General features: G+C 34.4%; 2 protein-coding genes across 2 annotated transcripts; one reads left to right on the top strand and one right to left on the bottom strand.

The window, feature by feature from the left end:
- On the bottom strand, positions 1–16,988 carry LOC130828408 (phosphatidylinositol 4-kinase beta 1-like). Its single transcript, XM_057694387.1, has 16 exons — positions 14,833–16,988; positions 14,034–14,234; positions 13,888–13,936; positions 12,805–12,937; positions 12,302–12,731; positions 8,235–8,315; positions 8,029–8,151; positions 6,760–6,829; positions 4,380–4,477; positions 4,197–4,301; positions 2,292–2,345; positions 1,772–1,915; positions 1,630–1,683; positions 1,480–1,554; positions 1,069–1,152; positions 1–977 (listed from the first exon to the last, which is right to left on the bottom strand). Exons 1-16 carry the CDS (start codon positions 16,333–16,335, stop codon positions 876–878), a joined length of 3,306 nt encoding a protein of 1,101 aa, XP_057550370.1. The 5' UTR covers positions 16,336–16,988; the 3' UTR covers positions 1–875.
- On the top strand, positions 16,591–20,807 carry LOC130828480 (uncharacterized). The gene is made up of 6 exons (XM_057694465.1): positions 16,591–16,706; positions 18,207–18,349; positions 18,555–18,692; positions 18,835–19,565; positions 19,682–20,121; positions 20,207–20,807. Exons 1-6 carry the CDS (start codon positions 16,591–16,593, stop codon positions 20,805–20,807), a joined length of 2,169 nt encoding a protein of 722 aa, XP_057550448.1.
- The last annotated feature ends 50 nt before the right edge of the window (positions 20,808–20,857 follow it).

Genomic DNA, 20,857 nt, shown 5'->3' with positions numbered 1-20,857 from the left:
TTTGCACAAGAATTTGAGCAACTTTCAAGAAATTAGATTCTTACAATTCTTCAATCCATGTCACAATACTTGCTTTCCTTACTCTATTTATCAAAAGAACTAAGATGCTAATTTGTCACAAGTACGGAGAAAAAGAGGGCGGGGAAAACAAAATACTAAAAGAGATAACAAATCACCACAAGGGTCAGTTCGGTGACAACAAATCACTCACAATAAAGCTTAATACAAGAGAATTATACACAAGTTATCACTCAAAAGCAAGGAAGGCTGGTTGCTTACAAATTGAATGCAAAAATTCACATTTAAACCACACGAAAGCCAAGGTGGCAAGCACACGTGCCTCTTATAAACAAATTCCAGTAAAAGCCCATTCGACCTTATCAATTGTATTCCGAAATGTACAACTTCAATGCTGGTGTCGGAGGATAGATGCAAAAAAAACTCAAGACGAGCCTTTTACCCTCGGAAGAAAATCACTATTTACAGTGTCAGAAGTACTGAGAATGAGTTAGACGGTTATGTACCCATTCTGAGCTTCGATGGAAACTGTCAAGTAAAAGCCTTCATAAGATATGAAACACAGAACATGGACAAGCACGAATTGTAATCACCTTCCCTAAAAAAAAATTCCAGCTTGTTTTTCTACTTCCATTGAATTTTGCATGCTGATAGAGTTTCAATACCCACGTAAATAAAAACCAGGCTGCATATTTACCATTATCCTCTTCGAATCTTCAAAAGCACTCGATAACACGAAGACCAGTACACCATGTTCTTTGACTATATAGGCACAGGCTCACTTCGATCAAAGTCCTTTAAACTAGAATCAGCTCAATTTGAATTTGTATAGCCATTTCCAAAAAACAAGTGTGACGTCATAATATTCCGTTCAAAACCCTCTGATAGTAGTCATATTGTCTTGTCCGCCATGCATCTAAGCTGCTGCTTATCAAGGATAGTACCAACGAAACACATTGCTGCCAGACCAATGGAAAAGTTACTAACGTGGGACATAATATCAACATAAACACAAAGAAAACAGACTTAGATAAATATAAACCATCAAACCTCATCAGTAAGACTTAGATGAAAACGTTTTCTCAAATTTTGTATAGTTCTTTGGCCCCCTTTAAAGCACGGGAATCCAGAATCCTGAAATTAAAGTGTACATATATACCCACAAGTAGGTATTAGAATTTAGAGCATGCAAGTGTTGGTTCAATTATCAAGCAAGTGTTCGCAAATCAAACCAACTATTGATATGATTCTGAATAAGGTTTATTATATCACAAAACCAGACGGTAGTAGCAACGCGTTAAAAATAAGATGAGAAGAGGCGAGTACTTTTATTTCCATATATGCTAAACTAACATTATTGCATTTAGAAGAAAAAGACAATTCAGGCTTTCAATTTGAAAGAGAATAAAAAAACATGAAGATATACAGGAGTATATAAAAAAGAGATCATTCAACCCTTACCTGCAGCATTTCCACAAGAAGGATGATTCGCTCTGCATGTTTGCGGCATGTAAGGAAGCCTTGAATGCAAAGAACCTAGATTCATGATATGTTTCAGTAAGGAATTTTCCGTGGAACTTTTCTCAGGCTGCAGGAGTTAGAGATACTTACTTTAAAATAATCAAAAAACTCACTGGGAACTCCCTCGGCGTCTGAATCCATCACCTACAAGTAGCATAAACATTTAATGAATAACAAACATAATTATTTAAACAGATAGATCTAAATACAAGGAAAACACCTAAAACTGTACCTCGAGAAGTTCACGAGTCAATTTGAAAGGTGCACTTTCAAAATTAACACCCCCAGGAGAGTTGGACAGCATAAACCCGAAGTCAATATGTATAATATGGCCGTCTTCATCTAACAAAAGGTTACCATTGTGCCGATCCTTGATCTACAGGACCAGAGAACATTATGAATTCAGAAGTCCATTTCAAGCTAAAAATAAAAAAATCAAAAAATGTTTTACGGTTAAAGATACACATCTCCACATCTCAGAGATGGGAAGACAGTTAAGACTTTGAACCAAAGCACAGGGAGTCCGAACAGACGGGAGAACCATCTCGACAACCCACAAAGGTCAGAATATCAAAGAAGATGTAAAAGGAGGCATAAGTTGAAAAGCCAGTGGTCGTATAGCTAATTTTTTGGTGACAAGGATTCAACATCTTAGAAGTTCATAGGGAAGTGTACACATTTAAAAAACAGTAGCCTAAATTTCCTCTGTCTTCTAGGAGGAGATACGCAACGAAAAAGGTAATTTTACCCACCTGTAGAAGATAGCAGACAAGGGAGTAGCCCGCCATACTTTCCACAAAGTTGCGCTGCCAATCAATTAGTCAAATATAAAAGTTACAAAGACTTAAATGAAAAAAGAACTTCTAAATTACAAAAGCCAACTTAAAAGAACAAGAGATAAAGGCCAATCAATCAGTCTAATAGGTATGGTATAACCAAAATGGAGAAAAAAAGGTTCACTGTGTTATTTCCTTCAACACAAGTTGACAACTTATGTTGAAGTACACATGCAAATGCACTATTTAAATTTTTAATATCTCTAATTGGGCCAAATCAACAATTATAAAAAGTTGATATTAACAAAATTTACATCTTAGACGACTCAAACAAAATCCCACTTCACTATATTTTAACTTATAGATTAAGAATAACATTCAAAGTAAGAGTGATTGGTGTAATAGGTGAATAGTGTGAAAAACAAAAATAGTGGGATGGAGGATTATTAAGCCAAAATTTAATTTTTTAGCGAGTACTAATAAGTGGTATAGAAAAAAATAAAAAAGTGAGGAATTTAATCAACAAACTTATTTAGGAGCCTAAAAAGCTGGTCCTTGCCAATAAACAGCCATTGTGGCATCACATAGTTGCATCCATGATTGGCTAATTCATAGTCCATATTTGATCAATGTGATATTGGTCAAAAAAAAACATGGTACAAAGATGTTAAATCAAACACATTAAATTCAATTTACATCAAAACACATTTCTTACACTTGGACAATAGAAAGATTAAAACTTCAAATGTAGGGAGCCTTAATGCAATCATCATAATCATAATTCATAAGAAAGAACATTTTGAAAGAAACACAGAATTTTCATTTTCATTTGATAGGACAATGCACTCCGTATTCGGAAAAGAATATTCTCTCTACAATAATATTCGAAACAAAAAACATGGATGAATCACAAATTTTTATAATGAAAGGGGAGAAACGAGAATAAACATACACGAAAGCAAAATAGCAAAGCACAAGAGATCTCAAACTTCAATCAAAGAGACCACGCAAAAGAAGCATAAAAACAACCTAAGAGGACTGAATAAAATAGCACATAATTAATACATAAAAGAAATAAAAACCTCTAATTGATGAATAAACGACATGAATCCTAGTTGAAATTTTATTAAAAAATAAAAATAATAAAAATACATGAATCTAAACACGCCAATGTCCATTATTTAGGTCATGTCTTCAGTGAACCCAAAATTAAGGTCTCTTAGATCTTGCCTGCCTAGTGACATCAGCCCCGCTCTTCACAATTCCTTTTCTTTGCCTCCTACATGACTACAAGCTCTTCCCAAATCACATAGTTAGGGCATCAAATGCCTTCTATAAACCCAACAATTCAAGCGTTCTTTCTCATACCTTACTATCTACTTGCAGAATGTCAACTGGAAGATTCCAATTGTTTAAAATAGGGTATGAATGATGACAAACCAAAAATCTTAACTTAATACTAGGTGCAATATGATAGGAGAAATAATTAAATATTAACTTTCCAGTTCAAATATGAAAATACTGTATCAGAGAAATCGACAAAGATATTTGGCATCAGCACACATCATTATCTCAGATTTGATACAGCCACGCAGCATATAATCTTAACCTTTCAGCCTATTCATCTTACATAGCTCATCTTTTAGCAGCCAGTAATCCTGCCATTGACATTGCCACAAGGGCCAAGGCACACAAAACACCGACAAAAACCTACTTCATAAAATATATGCCCTCAAGATTACCAGCAATATCAACATTTATACCTCATTTCAGACATGAACCATCTAGGTAATATTCAACTTTTCTAGAAAAAAGAGATGAAAAATTGAATGAAGAGACAAAGATGATGTATAGTCAGCAACAATTCAACTGCTATCTTACCTGAGCAAGCTTAAAACTTGGAGAGTTCTCCTGATACTTTGCATTGAAGAAATCACGCAAACTTGTGACATTGGGATATCTACTCTTAATTGAATGAATTGAGGCCTATGTATAGTGAAGTCAATTAAACAGAGCAGAACTGTCTCCCGGGAAAAACAAGAACAAATTTAGAAAGCTACTTACCGTGTCAGGAATTGTCTCGATAAGAGCTGTATATGAAGAGGTTACCAAGACTTCATAAGGGCGCAACCATAGAGGAAGGCCAGCTTCTTGGAAAATATCTGGAAGCAAAATTTCAAGAGATTTCAAATATCAACCAGAAAAAGACTACTCTAGTGCGAAAAAATGTTGACTACACTAGCTTAAATGGTAAGACAATGATTAAATTTAAGGTAGAAATATCCAGTTAAAGATCTCCAAAGTCATAACACAACATAGTACAGAAAAAGAGAGATTCACTGATATGACTTAGCAGAAAATTGAGAATACAATATGGCCAATAGCAACATATAACTGGTCAAAGATGTAAAATGAGAGCTCGAGAAGCCTTAAGCTGTACACCTATAATTTTTGAGATCTAGACAACCCAAAAGAAATCAAATTTCACTTCAGTCTTTTGAAGATTGTACCTCCTTTTACAAGCCATGCAACTCAAAGGGAGTAAGAATACCAAGAAGCCAAAAACCATTTTCCAATTATCTATATGTTGATAAGATTCAAAACTCCCAAACTCAAAAGAAGGAATGAGATTTAAGTCCTAAAAAGAAAGCATTTTCTAGATAAATATTTGAGGGAGACCATAAGTGATCCATCCTGCCAAAAAAGTAGCATATCAAAATGACAGGAAAAATGAGGGTACATCTACAACACTAACCTTGCAAAACTAGTCATGAAACACACTTAGTTCTAAAAAAATCAGAAGAAAGGTCAAAGCATTCTCATACTCTTCTACTAAACAAAAGATGAATAAAAATCACAGTGCTGAAAGAACATCTCAACATCAAACCATCGAGGTAAGCAAAAAAATGAATCTCCTAGCACCATATGATTCTAAAGTGTTGCCTGGGACATCCTTCAACAAAACAGAAAAGCACAAACTAAAGACAACACGAATCCATTTCGTAAAAAATTCAACACCTACCCTCTATTTTGTCACCAATGGAAAGAGACACCACAAGATTCTCTATTATAATTTTTAGAAACTCCTACATTAAAATAACTTTAGATCAGACCCCCATAATTAGGCATCAGGCACAAGAATTTACCTCCCTCAAGGATCCAATACTGGAAAATCAATCTTTACAAATCCCAACTAGTTTGAGAGAACCACATAGCCAAGATCTTATAGAGCCCACTTGACCAAGTGTATTAATATATATATATGTATAAATATGAAGAACTTTAGGCGAGAACCAAGCTTATATGAGAACCATAAGAAACATGTTACTTTTTGACAAAAAAGTGTTATTCTTTTACACAATAAAACGTTTTACTTTTTGACAAAAAAGTTACTTTCTCGATAATTTTTTCCCATTTCATAAAAAATTGGCGAACATGTCAAAAGTATTAGTTTTTTTACACAAAACGTTGTTACTATATGGCAAAAAAAATTACTTTCCAAAAAAATATTATAAAAAAATCCAAAAGAACTAACAAGTTAGCAAAAAAATGTTACTTTACATAAAAAATGTGTTACTTTTTGACAAAAAAGTATTACTTAGATTATGGTTCTCAAGATTGTCATATGAGCTTGTATCTATTTTTTGAAAGAAAATATAAGCTTGTATCTAACCGGAACTTGACCCCATATATATATACAGGATTTGGATCATGTGAAAACCAATTAAAACAGGTGAACATAAAAGCTTAAATGATACATAATCCAGTTGCAATTTTGTAAATAATTGAACATTTTCTTAAAGGCGTACATACATGCTTAAAAGGTGTACATATTCGGATGACAATTATGTAAATAATATGAAATTTTTCCTTCACAAAAATATGTACACCCTACAAGATAGTATGTACACCTTTGCCACAATATGTTTATCTCAGTCTGGTTTTCAATTTTCACCACTTCAGTTGCTTTCACACGATGTTGCCCATATATATATATATATATATATATATATATATATATATATATATATATATACATATATATATATATACACACACACACTCAAATCCCAAATTTCTCGAAAGGAAATCTTGACAGCAGGATCCAGAAGGGCAGTAAGCGGATAATATCATGTAAGTGTTTACTAAACAACTACATTGCCTTCTAAAAGGACAGACTTCAAATAACAATTACTCTTAGCCGGCAATTGTGTTTTTCTTTTTTGACAAAGGATTTGCACAAGGCAGCCCAATACATCATTAACGCATGAAAATACTATATTGAAAGAGTGAAAAGCAAGCATATTAGGAATCAGACTCACAATTTGACCTATCTTAAAGAAAAATACAGTGGTTAACAAAGATATAATAGTATTTAAATAGCTTGAAGAAGCACCAGCAGAATGTTATTGGTAAACTAGAGGATTTAGAGATGAGAGCACACCATAAAAGTGAGAGATAAGTTGTACAGCCAAATGCTCCTGTCTGCAATCATCGCCACTTTTCACGATAACCTGTATAAAAATGAATTTGCGGTCTCATAATGGGTTAATTAAAAAATTATAACAAGACATTGGAACTTCTGAAACAAACTAAAGAGCATTGCAGACGTTTCTGAGGGTTAAATTAAAAGTAATGAAGTCTAAAAAAGTAATGCTAATCCTGAAGATTAGAGAAATAAACAACAAAATTTAATTAAACTAGAAAATCAGACTGAAAGATAATATTTTCTTGTTTAGTGAGAAGGAAAAGGTAACAATGAGTACACCACATTACTACAACTTTTGGCTTGTGGAAACTAGTAAGGAAAAAGTTGCAAACATCATGGATGAAAACAGCATGCACAACGATGTTAATATAATAGATTATATAAGTTATAATTTAACATAGCTGGTTCCCCAGACTAAACCCGAATATGCAAAATACCAAACTTGAAATGAGCCGAGACCATTATTTAATTTGATAGAATTACCATCAGTTTCTGTGTATTTGTTGATGGACAAGTCTTTACCTTTACCAATCAATATTTAGGTTTTGACTAATATTTATAAAAAGGAATTTATATTAGAAAAACATCATTTATAAGAAAATTTTTATAAAAAAACTACCTTAAAAGATTTTTTTTCTCAAAAACTACCTTTAAAAACAAATCTTCTACCAAATACTAACTGATGACAATTTCTATTGGATTTTAACCATTTTCCAACATTGACACACATGTAAAAATCATTTGACCTTCTTCAAAATATTTAGAAGCTCATATTAGAAGGATTCGTCTAATGAACATACGAATCAACTATAGAAGAATCTTGATAATGGTGTCACAGTCTCACAAATGATGGGGTAATGTTAAGGAAGGTCACATGAGTACCTCACAAAATTCAATGAATAAATCAAAACACATAGTGACATACTTAATGGTGACCGTCACCGTGATATTATGTTGAAAGTAAAAAGTGGTTGTAAAAAAAGTTTCTTATAAAGGTGATCTCCTAAAAAAAATTCCATATAATAATAAAAATGTATATTACTACATGATACCCTAGTTTTTATAGCCATCATAACATGATGACTAACCAGTACCAGCCCAACAAATATGTCAAGATTCCCACTGGTTATTTAAGGCAAATTACCAAAACGGTCACGGTTTAATAATACTATAATCCAATTTACAATAAATTTAGAAAAAGAAAGTAATGAAAGCATCACTTACAGAACGCAAATCCCACCCAGGCAATTTTCCAAAGACAGAAGCTTTTCGAATTCTCTCCCTTTTTACTTCCCACAGTTCACCAGATAATGCGTCTGTGGCCTTCGGAGGACCACCATTTGCAGCCTGCACAAGGAGTCAGAAACACCAAATTTTCTTCAGCTCGAAAGAAAGCTGAAACAACTAATATTCAAGAGAGCGTAAATAACCTTAGGTTGTGCATCTGATGAATCTTGACCGGCCCCTTTCAATGGTAACCCAAGAGGAGATTCCCCCTTAGCAGCTGCAGCCTGTATGAATTTTTTAGTTGGTATTTTGAGGTAACTTAAGCAGGAAGTGATAAAAGAGCCAATAGTATTGAACAGGCATACACAAAATACAAACATTTTAAAAGGATGGACATGGAGAATATTTTATCAATAAGGTTAGAGTCAGAAAGTAGACACAGCATCCTCAGAAACAATGACAACATCAATCTAAGACCCTTTAATCCAGATTAGTAATGTGCTAAATTTTTCAAAAGGAACAAAATTCCTAACAATCTTTAACATAGATCAACCGATGTAGACTCTGTCTTAATACTACTATATAGCATTACCAATTCAAACCCTCAAATAAAAACTCAACAAATGAACTCGTCGAGAAACAAGTTCGTTTACATGTAAAGTGAATACAAAGCGAGTACTACTACCAATATAATATGTTTACTAATAATTACATAAACTTAGAGATTAATCAAAAAGAGATCCCTGAAAAACAAAGAGTTCACACGAATAAAGCTTGCAATGAAATATGAGACTGGTAGATAGTTGTGCCTGACAAATGAAGAGTTTACCCTGAAAAACTATACAGAGTACAAAAAAAACCGCACAACTGCTTTCATGGAAGTAAGGCAGAAGCAGAAATTAATACATAAAAAAGAGAGACAGATCCATGAGAAAAGAGGAAGGTACTGGATCTAAGATGAGGAGCGAGAAAAGATTATTTAGGCAAAATGAATTCATCTACTAAATGTCTAAATTCAAGTGGGTGATTTCAATTTTTGGGATAAACATAATCGCTCCAAGATAATACAGCATCCATTCATTGACAAAGGTTATGTCAGTGGTGCTATTTGAAAAATTTTGATGAAGTAGCTGCTAACTGTTATAATAGTTGTCAAATGTTCATTTAGCAGTTAGACATTAGTTCTTAGCAATTAGCAATTAAAGTAACTGAATAATTAGGCACTTTGCATAACTGCACTGAAGTATAGGAAAATAAATTGAATGACAAGGATCACAATCAATTCAAGTTCAGATAAAGTTTGCAGAGCAATACCCAAATAGTATAAAATCCATATCACATTCTCAGATCTCTATATAACCCAATTTCACTGATTGAAAGAACCTTTGCATATTCATAGATAATATTGAAGAATTACTTAGTACTTGTCCAATACTAAAAAAAGGTAGTTTACAAATTGAGATATATAAATTGAAATCATATGGTCTAATTTTCTTAACCCACTATGGGCATTAGTCTGTGGGACTGAGTAGTTCAGAGTGGGAACAATAGCCCAATTCTCACTTAACCATGTTTGTATTGTAGGTGGGAGAATTTTCTACGCTAACATTTAATAAGAGGAAAGGCTCTGGTATAAATAATGGGAACAAAATTAACTGAAGTCCCAAGTAAATTACTATGCTAATGATAGCCTACCATCAAATTCAAGTCAATAACAAAGGAAAAAGGCAAAGCATTAAGGGGTGTAAAACATGGCCTCATCACCACTCTTCTCTAGCTCACATTTCTGATCTTCAATCGTATATCATCAAAAGCCAAACACCTTGAAAAGGCGAGCTCCAGTAACTTCTGGAAAAAAACCTATCCTAAGCTCAAAATCAATGGTTACACTAGTCCCTAAACCCTTATGTTAGAAACAAGTCAAAAAAAACGCAACTATAAAAACTATTGCAGACTCTTCACAACACATTTGACATCCCCAAATCTCCACTATATAGGACAGGAATCAAAGGAATAACCAATCAAAAATCCGCCAACCAACCTAAAGAACAAATCTGGTGAACCCATTGTCCCTCCTTCAAGGATAACAATGCTATATTCACTGCCACTAAACCGCTGCTTCATCTCATGCAATAACAGCATCAGTTCATCGCATCCAACTTTCACCATTGGCCGATTTAATCCAAGTTTATGCGTTGTTTCACTAAAAAGCAAAAGATCCTAGTCCAAAGAATCCATTCTTAAGGCCTGTTTAGAAAATGTAACTATTGTAGAAAAATAACCATTGTTTTTCAGTATTTCAAATATTTCTCCTCAATTCTTCAAGCCAAACAAAAAAATAATTAATTCCATTTTTCAAATATATTTCATGCCCACATACAAAAAAATGGATCAAATTTGTTTTTTTTGGGTTGTGATAAGCACATATTCATTAATTGATAAGAATACTAAATAGGAAACCACCAAAATTAGAACATAAAAAACTATGTCAAACAAAAAATAAATAAATAAATAAAAAACTTATTTTCAAGGACACTAACACTTTGTTGGATTGAAGGAATCGGAAGGAAAGGAAGGCGAGCAATTTTGACAAATATAATTTCCTTTGTTCAGATAACAAATTTTGCAGGGGAGGGATTTGGAAGGAAGGGATTTGAAGGGCTTAGATCCATTAATTTTGTTGATGACCAAATCCCTCCAAAAGTGATAATATTTGGAAAGAAAACTGTTTTTCTCTTCCTCTCCCTTCCTTTCCCTCTTAGACAACTAGTAAAGCTTTTCTTATCATTCTCTCCCCTTCCTCTCCCTTCCCCATCCCTTCAATCCCTTACCCTTCCCTTTCTTTTCCTTTCCTTTCCTTTCCCTCCTAAATTCTTATCTAAACATAGTGCAAATTCTAGCACACTATCACTATCCTAAATTATTTAAGTTTTCTTCATATATATATATATATATATATATATATATATATATATATATATATATATATATATATATCTTATTTAGTCGAGAATAATGGAAATAACACATGCATGCCCATAGTAAAACCATAAACACCAATTGTAGATCCCTTGTGCCACAGACTCACACAAATATGAGAATGAAACAATAAATAATGATGCAAGAAAGCACAACAATCAAATAGCTGAATGCCTGAACACTTAAAACAAACCCCAAAAACCCTGTAGAAGGCGATATCTAGAAGGACACGCATATAAAAATGTATCAAATAAAACTCTGCGAAGTGACCTACATAGAAAATGTTGTCATTTCAAGCCTGAATCATAAAATCATAAAATTTAACTCGCTCCTCCAAAGAAAATCATAACTTCCCAAAACAAACAGAACTGTCTTCAACTACTCAAGTGATAATACTTGCCAATCATTTGCAGTCACCTAAGAAGAAACATGCTGAAAGGCCAACTTCATCACAAGTCTTGACTCCTATCTCAATAGCCTTATGTCATTAACTCATACGCCAAAAGCGATGACTCTAATAGTAATGGATCAAGCACTAACCTACATTTAGAAAAGTATAGATTTTGCAGTGGACTGGTGTCCATCTATACGAACACCCTCATCATCCTCGTGAGAATGTTCAAATTCCAAGAGAAGTTAAAGGATAGGAAGTGTATCTATCTGCATTCAAAGAATCAATATTTTACAAAAAATGATGAGATAAGATAGCAAGAATGTTGTAAGACGCTAAGTCAAACCCTCAGAAATCTAACCTGCTGTATCCACTACAAATGGGAATGTCAATACAGAATTTGGCCTTGCCATAACAGAAACGCTGGCTTAAGCGCATTATGCACACACGGCTTAAAATATAAGGGTATGGTGAAAAGTGGGTGGAATACAAGTGGACGGCGATCTTCCTTCATTACAAAGTAAAGGCAGAAACCAGTGACAGGTTGTTGGAAAATAATCCTACTTACAATAATAAAATTTGGTACAAAGAACAATTTAACAACACAATGCCATTAAGTTGCTCCCACCTAGACGTGGTAAAGGGGTCCGTATGCAATCGTACTATTGTATAAACAAAAACTTTGTTTCCGATTTACCCTTGATAGCACATAATTAACACAAGTTTGATGCAAAAGAAGCTAAACTACCATTCAACTAACTCTACAATGTCTAAAACCAAGTAAAAAGGACAAGACCCAATAAAATAAACCTCAAAGTCAAAAAAGAAAATGCACAAAAACAAAAAAGAGGACTTGCACAATTTATAAGAACAACAAAAAGAAAATTAAAGAAATTTTACCTTTACTTCTTCCATAGCTATCACACTTGGAACGCGCCGATGCTCTTTCCTGTGAGGAGGCTGCTGATCCTCTATGTCTTCTAATCTTAGTCTAGGATCAGCTGTCAACACAACTCTAACATATTCCAAATCAGAATGTTGTCCAACTCTCAAAAATTTACCATGTCCATGGAAGGGATCATCGCAGCAATGTTCCTCCACTGATAAACTAACACTAACAAACTTTACTTTTGCATCCTTGAACTGACCCATAGCTCGATCAATCACCTGAGAGGTTGATTTGGACATTCTATCATCATTATGGAAGGACTCTTGTACAGTCCCCAGTGGATAGGCCCATGGAGGGGGCTTTGGCAATAGTGCATCTCCATTTGCTAATGGAATTCCTCCCTTCGACAGCTTTTGTGAGTTTGATGTATCCTTGACAAAACTGAAAGAATTTATATATCGCCAGATATATTATTATATGGAAAACTATCCAAAAAAACTGAAGAAAAGAATACCTTGGTGTTTCACATTTCAAAACCTCCACACATATAAGGTAAGGCGCTTTCTCTCGGGAATTTAAAAGCACAGCTTCATCTTCAGGTATATTCAGCACACGATAAACCCCTTTTCCCATAGGAAAGCAAACTCCTGCCAAGAACATTGATTAGTTTTTCAGTTAATACACAGGACATAAAGGTCAAATAAAATAAACACAAAAGTCGGAGTCAATCATAAAGACAATTTTTTTATTGGAAAAATTTTGGATACCTACAGAAATTTTCTAACAGAATGGAGTCTTAAAGACATATTTTCATTAGTTCTAACAATCCAAAATGTAAATGAGACATAATGAACATCTATGTACTATCTCATTAACATTAAAGACTGAAATTGGTCATTGGCACATACTACATATCATAAACTTCATGAACCCTAAAAATACAAAAAGAAGGGTATACCTAAGGCATCACAATAAGACTGTTAATGTCACATTAAAATCCCAAGATAAATTTCCATGGAATGAAATTGTATGATGCATTAATTAGACATATATCATCAAATGAGCCATTGCACATATTCAAACAGTTATAAATGAATAGTGCATGTAACAAGAACTATTCACCATATTAAAAAGAAAATAAAAATCTAATTAGCAATCTGCATCACAATAAATTTCATTATCCTTTTTAATACGGAGAATAGTACTTGTTTTATACACTATTCAATATCCATTTATAACTGTTATCTTTTTTGATTGCTCATCAACAGCTAAAGAAGCCTCTTCTTCACTTGATTTTATAAAATCACAAATACACACACACATTGCACTCCTCTTGCACCACCCAATTCATAAAATGTCTATTACATAAGGAAAAGAAATTGTAGCATAAGCAAAGCTTAGGAGAAAGCAAGGCAATCACATGAAACAAAAAGCGCCTTCTGTTGCTGTGATATTTAACTTTGAAGAACTTAACATCAAAATCTTTAAAAAGTGAATACAAGAAAAAGAAGGGAGGATCACAAAAGTGTTACAGAGGTCTATGAAACATTCCGGAAAAAAAAAATAAAGATATAGTTCTTCAAATGTGTTAGTTTACCTCCACCAGTTTGAGCTTCAGTCACATGGGAATTGATCTCTGCAAGGGACTGGACAAATAGGCATAACATATCAGCAGCAGAATACAAGAGTGAATCAGAGTGCAACTAAAAGAAAAATTCATAAGCTCATAACTAAGCTGCCAACCTCACATAGTGCGCATTTGCGATCTTCAATGGGAAACACGTCAACTAAGCCGAAGGAAGTCTCGCATAGTGCATGTACAAAGTCTAATGACTCATGATATGCTCCTTTACGAAACTGAGAGGCGGCACTGTTTGGAAGAGGAGGCTTCGAGTTTGCTTTTTGATTCTGTTGTGAGAGCGAGCTGACTGAGCCAAGATTTTTCTGTCACATTAAAAGACAATGTAAAAGTGATGAAAGAACAAGAATACCGCACATTTTAAATGAAATCAGATTGGCACTGAAACAACTCAACAATACATGTTCATAAAAAACTACATTGCAATCATTCCTACAAAATAAACAACTATGCAGTACAAATAACAAAAGTATTACAAAAAGTCATTGCTTTTGCTAACATCATATCAGAGAATATTAACTGAATGAAGTTAGACGGGAAAAAGAACAAATAAAAAAGTTTTTCATAAACTACTTGTCTCGAAATAAACTTGAGCATAGCACAACTAATAATCCACCTTTATATACTAGAAAAAGCTTTTTCTGCTCCAAATTGCACCTATAACAGAAAGTGGAACAAAATACAGAATATATGTCTGCATTTTGCAATCAACATTTGGCACTTCCATAACCAATGTAACTTGAATATATCACCAGTCACAAAATCTAACTATATATAGTTAAGAATGTGAGATAAGTTAATGTCAAATTGTAAGGACTGTTGTACAAAAATATATGCCAATACTTAATCCACTTTTTACCTTCTTTCAAAAATCAAATGGCAAAGGAAAAAAAGTCAACTCACCTCTTTAATCTTTTTCAGGCCAAACAGCTCAGAATCCTCCACAGATCTATCACGATCTCGAAATAACTTGCGAAAGAAATTCTCTGTTCCTGGACTGCCTTCAAAACCATTTGCGTCCAAAGTTGTAGTTTTTGCCTCTTCAGGATGTACACGAAATAACCTGCGGAACAGTGAAAAATCTGAAGAATCCTCATCCTCACCATAGACACGAATTTTTTCTTCATCATCGAAGTTCTCAGTGACATTTTTCTTCTCGGATTTCTCCTTGAAAATCTTACGGAAGAAACCTTCTTTCTCGTCATCTTCATCATCTTTCCTCTCATGTCCATCCTTCTTTTCATCAAACTTTTCCTTGAAAAACTTCCGAAAAAATCCTTCTTTGTCATCATCCCTAACCGACCTGGAAAAGCTTTTGTCTTCATCCTCATTTCCCTCATTCCCATCCTTTTTGTCCTCAAACTTGTCCTTGAAAAGCTTCCTAAAAAAACCTTCCTTCTCATCATCACCAACTGATTTCCATGTCTTATCCTTGTCTTCTTCCTCAATTCTTTCATTGTTATCCTTCTTATCATCAAAAACATCCTTGATGATTTTCCTGAAGAAATTCTCTTTCTCATCATCATCTACCGAACGAGAAACCGACTTCTCATCAGATTCATTCTTACTATCACGAAAAAGCCGCTTAAAAAAGCTCTCTGAACTGGCTGTCAACTCTTCATCCTCATCTTTACTGTCTCTCATCAGCCTCCTAAAGAATCCATCTTTATCCGAGTCATCATCTTGTTTCTCAGCCGATTTCCTAAAGAGCAAAGCATCCCTAACTTTTGGACCTGGTATAAACTTCTTGAAAAACTTGCTATTCTCATCTGGTGACATTTTCCCACCTTCTTCTTCAAAATTAGACCCTGATGACGGCGAAAATGTCAAAGACTTCTGCATTGGTGGTGAGGATGTCAACGACAACAACCGTTGTTTTGAAGAAAGAAGCTTGTTGAGCATTGGACTCTTGCCACCGGACCCAACACCCTCATTCTGAGGCCTTATAAGTGGTGGCCACTCACCCATCAACGTAGCAGCGATTTGACATTTCTCTTGAATCCTACTGATCCCTTCATTATCATCTGTATCCTCAATCTCCGCCATCAAAAACCAATGCACCTTCAAAGCAATCTTAAGTGACTTTGAAGCCACATCAATCACAAACTTATCCAACGACGGACTTGGTTTATGCACCATCATATAACAAATTTGAAACAAGTAGCTCTCAATTCCCGATAACGGAAGTGTATACATTCGATTACACAGGTAATCCCGCACACCAGAGTGTTCATGTTTATACAAGTAACTAACAGCAATCCACTCACAGAAAAACGCTGAATCAAAGAACCGAATAAGCCAACCATTTTCTCCAATACTTTCACTACTAGTAATTGGGTTGGTCCGGGTAATCTCCCTAGGACATTCATCCGGTTCCCCAATACTGATCCCTAATAATCGAACCATTTTCTCAAATAACCAACTGTTCTACTATCACTACCATCATCACATAACCCTAACACTAACCTTAATCCTAAAATTAACCCTAAATTTCATCACTAATCACACAATCTTTACAAACAAAACCCTGGCAGACATTGACGACTGCCAGGGGAGGTAAAATTGATGAACTTTTCTTAAAATTAATCAGATATAAACTAATGAAAGTCGATTAAATTGAAGCTTATAATACAAATTACAGAATTTGAAAACAGATTATGTATGATGATTGAAATTAAAGAATTAAGAGTGATTAGATCGGAGCTTACAGAATTTGCAGAGAGAACATCAAGGAGAAATGATAGAGAAAAAGATCACCGGAAAGATGTTGACGGAAGGTAAAACGACCGTCGCCGGTGTCGTTTTGCGTTTGCTAGTAAGAAAGAGAAAGCACAGGAGGAGAGAGAAATGAATTTTTTGTTTTTTTTAAACATAGAAGGGTTGAAGATGGCACGAAATAACTAGTTTTGTTAATTATTAAAAGAATAATTCAAAAAATATTAAAGTAATAATATTAAACGGATTTATTTCAGTTTTAAAAAAAAAAAATTGAAATTTTTAGGGTTACCGCTAAAATGCGCTTATAGTGTAGGATGTTTTTTATTTAAATTAGAATGGTAAAAGAAAATTAAAACAGCATGTTCTGCCGGCAAGCATGGTGCGTGAGATACGTGATTGACGGCAATAAATTTGAATGGTGTGAATGTGACGACGACGTTTAAGATTCTGTAACTGAAGACTTAACCCATTGATTTTATTATATCTTTTAAGTGCATATGTTATCGTATAGAGAATCTCTATGGGTAAAGGCAAAAATAATTTTGTCTTTGATTAGATGGTAGCTTGAGCAAAAAAAAAAGATTACGTGAAAATTAAATATAAAATCTTATTGGGGAAGAGCGAGAGTAAATTAATTATTTTCATAGCTCATATATTGATGTGTAACCTTTAAATTAATTGTTCTTTGTTCAATCATTAAGGAGTCAATTCATCACTTTTTCGATTGAATTTTGGTTGACACTTTTTATGTTGGTATGCCCGCAAGATGTGTTGCAAGTGATACCACTTGAATTTACACTTTGTTTGGATTAAATGAATTAAAAAGATAGAAAAGGAAAAGATTAGAGGATATTGATTGAATAACAAATTTCAGCTTCGAAGGGAAGTAAGTTAAAGGGATTATTTGTCATAGTCTTGTGCAGAATTAGGGGTGTCGTCGGCATAGTAGTCTACTATTTATTTAAGTAGCGTTTAGTACGTGTAGCATTTCATATTTAAAATAGATGTTTAAGATTTTTCTCTTTTTTTCAAGTTATATTCTATTAATCGTCATAACTCATACCTTTATTTTATCGAACAATAACAATTTACACAAAAATTCAAACTATTAAATTTCTAACAATTATGATTGTATGACTAGAGTCATCAACAACTACAATTACTTACACAGTTAACAATTATCTACACAACTACCTTCTGCCAAATATACCCCAAATTACTCCAAAAATAAAGAGATTTATAAGAAGAATGAGTTTTCACCTCCTCTCATTCTAGGAAGCACGGACACACCCCTGGACCTGCGTGTCGCGTGTCGGACACGGACACGAACAAGCGACGGACACGCGAAAATCCGTGTCTGACACGCCAAATGAAGTGTCTAATATTTTAATATTTTTCCAGACACGTGGACACGACAAGGACACGGAAGGGACACGTGCCCCACGTGTTTTTTTTTTTTTTTTTTAAAAAGTTTGAAAACAGGGGCTTGGTTACTCAATTACTCCCTCCCGCAGACCCGCACTCTCTCTCTCCTCTAAACCTAAAAACTCTTCCTCTAGTCACTACTGCCCTCCCGCACGGCCACACCACGCCACCGCCGAACGCCGGCTGCTTCTCGCCTGCTCCATCACAGACGTTGTCAGTGTTGCTGCCTGCTGCCTGCTATGGGTTGCTCGAGCCTCAAAGGAAGCCTCGATTCAAAGTTCGATTGTTCGAACACAGTCGAACCCTAATCCCTAAAAATCGAAATTTTTGATTTTGTTTAAGGTATTTTCACTCTTTATCCTAATATTAATCTTATTCCAATCTGTTAATCTTAAATTCTTAATCTTGTTGACTTGTTGTTTTAACATTTATTTTTAAATCTTGATTTTTAAATCTTTAATTGTGGTTGTTTGAATTTCAAGAGTTCATGTCTAGTAGTGGGGCTAGTGGCTCTGATTCATGCAATGTTAGTGGTGATGCTACAAATGAAGAGGGTGATTTCGGTTCTTATCCTTTGTGGAAATATGTTGTTAAAGGAGACAAAATGAGTGGGGGTGGGGGTAATTATACTTGGCAATGCAACTTTTGCAAACAAATAAAGAGTGGTTCATATACTAGAGTTAAAGCACATTTGATGGGTGTTGCAAAAGGTGGAATTAGTCAATGTCCTAATGTAACAAATTATGCAAATGAGAAACGTAGAAAGACAAGTTGAGCAATATATAGAATCTAGACAACCAAAAAGACCACCACTTCCTAGTCAATCTTTGTCTTCTGAAACTTCTCTTTCACCAACTTCATATGCCAAGAAAAGAAAATCTGACAACCCAATCACCAAAGCTTTTGATATACAGGCTCGAAACAACTTGGATGTTGAGATAGCAAGGATGTTTTTTACTGGAGGATTGATTTTCAACCTTTGTCGAAACCCTTACTATGTTAGTTCATACAACTATGCTGCCACAAATAATATTCCTGGTTACAAGCCTCCTGGTTACAATAAAATGAGAACCGCTTTGTTAGATAGAGAGAAAGAAAATGTTGAAAAGCTTTTAGAACCAACAAAGGCTACTTGGAGGGAAAAAGGGGTAAGTATATTGAGTGATGGGTGGAGTGATCCACAAAGGAGACCTTTAATTAACCTCATGGTGGCTTGTGAAGTTGGTCCTCTGTTCTTAAAGGTCGTTGATTGCTCAGAAGAGGTAAAGGATAAAGACTTTATTGCTAGTTTGTTGAATGATGCCATTGAAGAAGTTGGATATGACAAATTTGTTGTACAAATTCTCACTGATAACGCAAGCAATTGCAAGGCCGCTGGAGAACTTATAGAGGGTAGATATCCACATATATTTTGGACACCATGCATTGTTCACACTCTTAACCTTGCTCTTAAAAACATTTGTAATGCTAAAAATGTTTCAAACAATGAGGAGGTTTATGATGAGTGTCATTGGATAACCGAAGTTCATGGAGATGCTTTATTTGTCAAAAACTACATAATGAACCATTCAATGAGGTTAGCTATATTTAATAATTCTCTCCCTTAAAGCTTCTTTCTGTTGGTGATACTCGCTTCGCTTTATTAGTTGTCATGCTAAAGAGGATGAAACTTCTTAAAACTACTCTTCAATCCATGGTTTTTAGTGAGGCTTGGTCCACATATCATGATGATCATCGTGGACAAGCTACACTTGTGAGGGAAAAGATTCTAAATGACGATTGGTGGGACAACGTTGATTACATCCTTGATTTTACTTGTCCCATTTATGACATGATAAGAGCATGTGACACCGACAAAGCATCACTTCATCTAGTATATGAAAAATGGGATTCAATGATTTCAAAGGTAAAGGAGATCATATATAACCATGAGCATAAGCAAAGGCATGAATATTCTTCTTTTTTTAGTGTGGTCGAAACAATACTTCTTAGCCGTTGGAAGAAAAGCAACAGTCCACTTCATTGTTTGGCACATTCTTTGAATCCAAGGTATTATATATTTTTGTATGTTTAAATGTTTAAAGCATTAGATTATGCATTAACTAAATTTTCTTCTTTTTTATGTATTTAAAAGGTATTATAGTGACACGTGGCTTAAAGAGGTCCCCGGTAGAGTTGCTTCACATGTTGACAATGAAATTTCCACACAAAGATTCAATTGCTTTAGAAGATTGTTTCAAGACTTGGAAGATAGAAGAAAGGTTAATATGGAGTATGCTATTTTCTCAGCAAGAGATGGTGGTGTATTTACCGAACCGGAATGCTTGAATGATATGTACTTGATGGCTCCAAAGCATTGGTGGGCAACTTATGGCTCACAAGTTCCGATGCTTCAAGCATTAGCATTCAAGTTGTTAGGACAACCATCATCTTCCTCTTGTTGTGAGAGGAATTGGAGCACATATAAATTCATTCATTCATGTACTAGAAACAAACTTGCACCAAAACGTGCTCAAGATTTGGTGTACATTCATAACAATCTTCGTTTGCTTTCAAGGAGAGGTGAGGCTTATAACAAGGGAAGAACAAGGTTGTGGGATGTTGGAAAAGATGACTTTGGAAATCTAGAAGATTCTATTTGTCTTGGCATGGCGGATCTTTCTCTTGATGAGCCCGAGTTGGAAACTACTTTTGTAACGGAGGATGATGATGGATATTATATGAATGATGTGTGAAGATCAAACTTAAATTTACCTATTTATTTGGTTTTCTTTGATTTGGTTTA

This window comes from Amaranthus tricolor, chromosome 12, assembly GCF_026212465.1.
Source record: "Amaranthus tricolor cultivar Red isolate AtriRed21 chromosome 12, ASM2621246v1, whole genome shotgun sequence".
NCBI lineage: Eukaryota > Viridiplantae > Streptophyta > Magnoliopsida > Caryophyllales > Amaranthaceae > Amaranthus > Amaranthus tricolor.
Note: the sequence above shows the minus strand (reverse complement) of the source record. Positions and strands in the feature narration are given on the sequence as shown.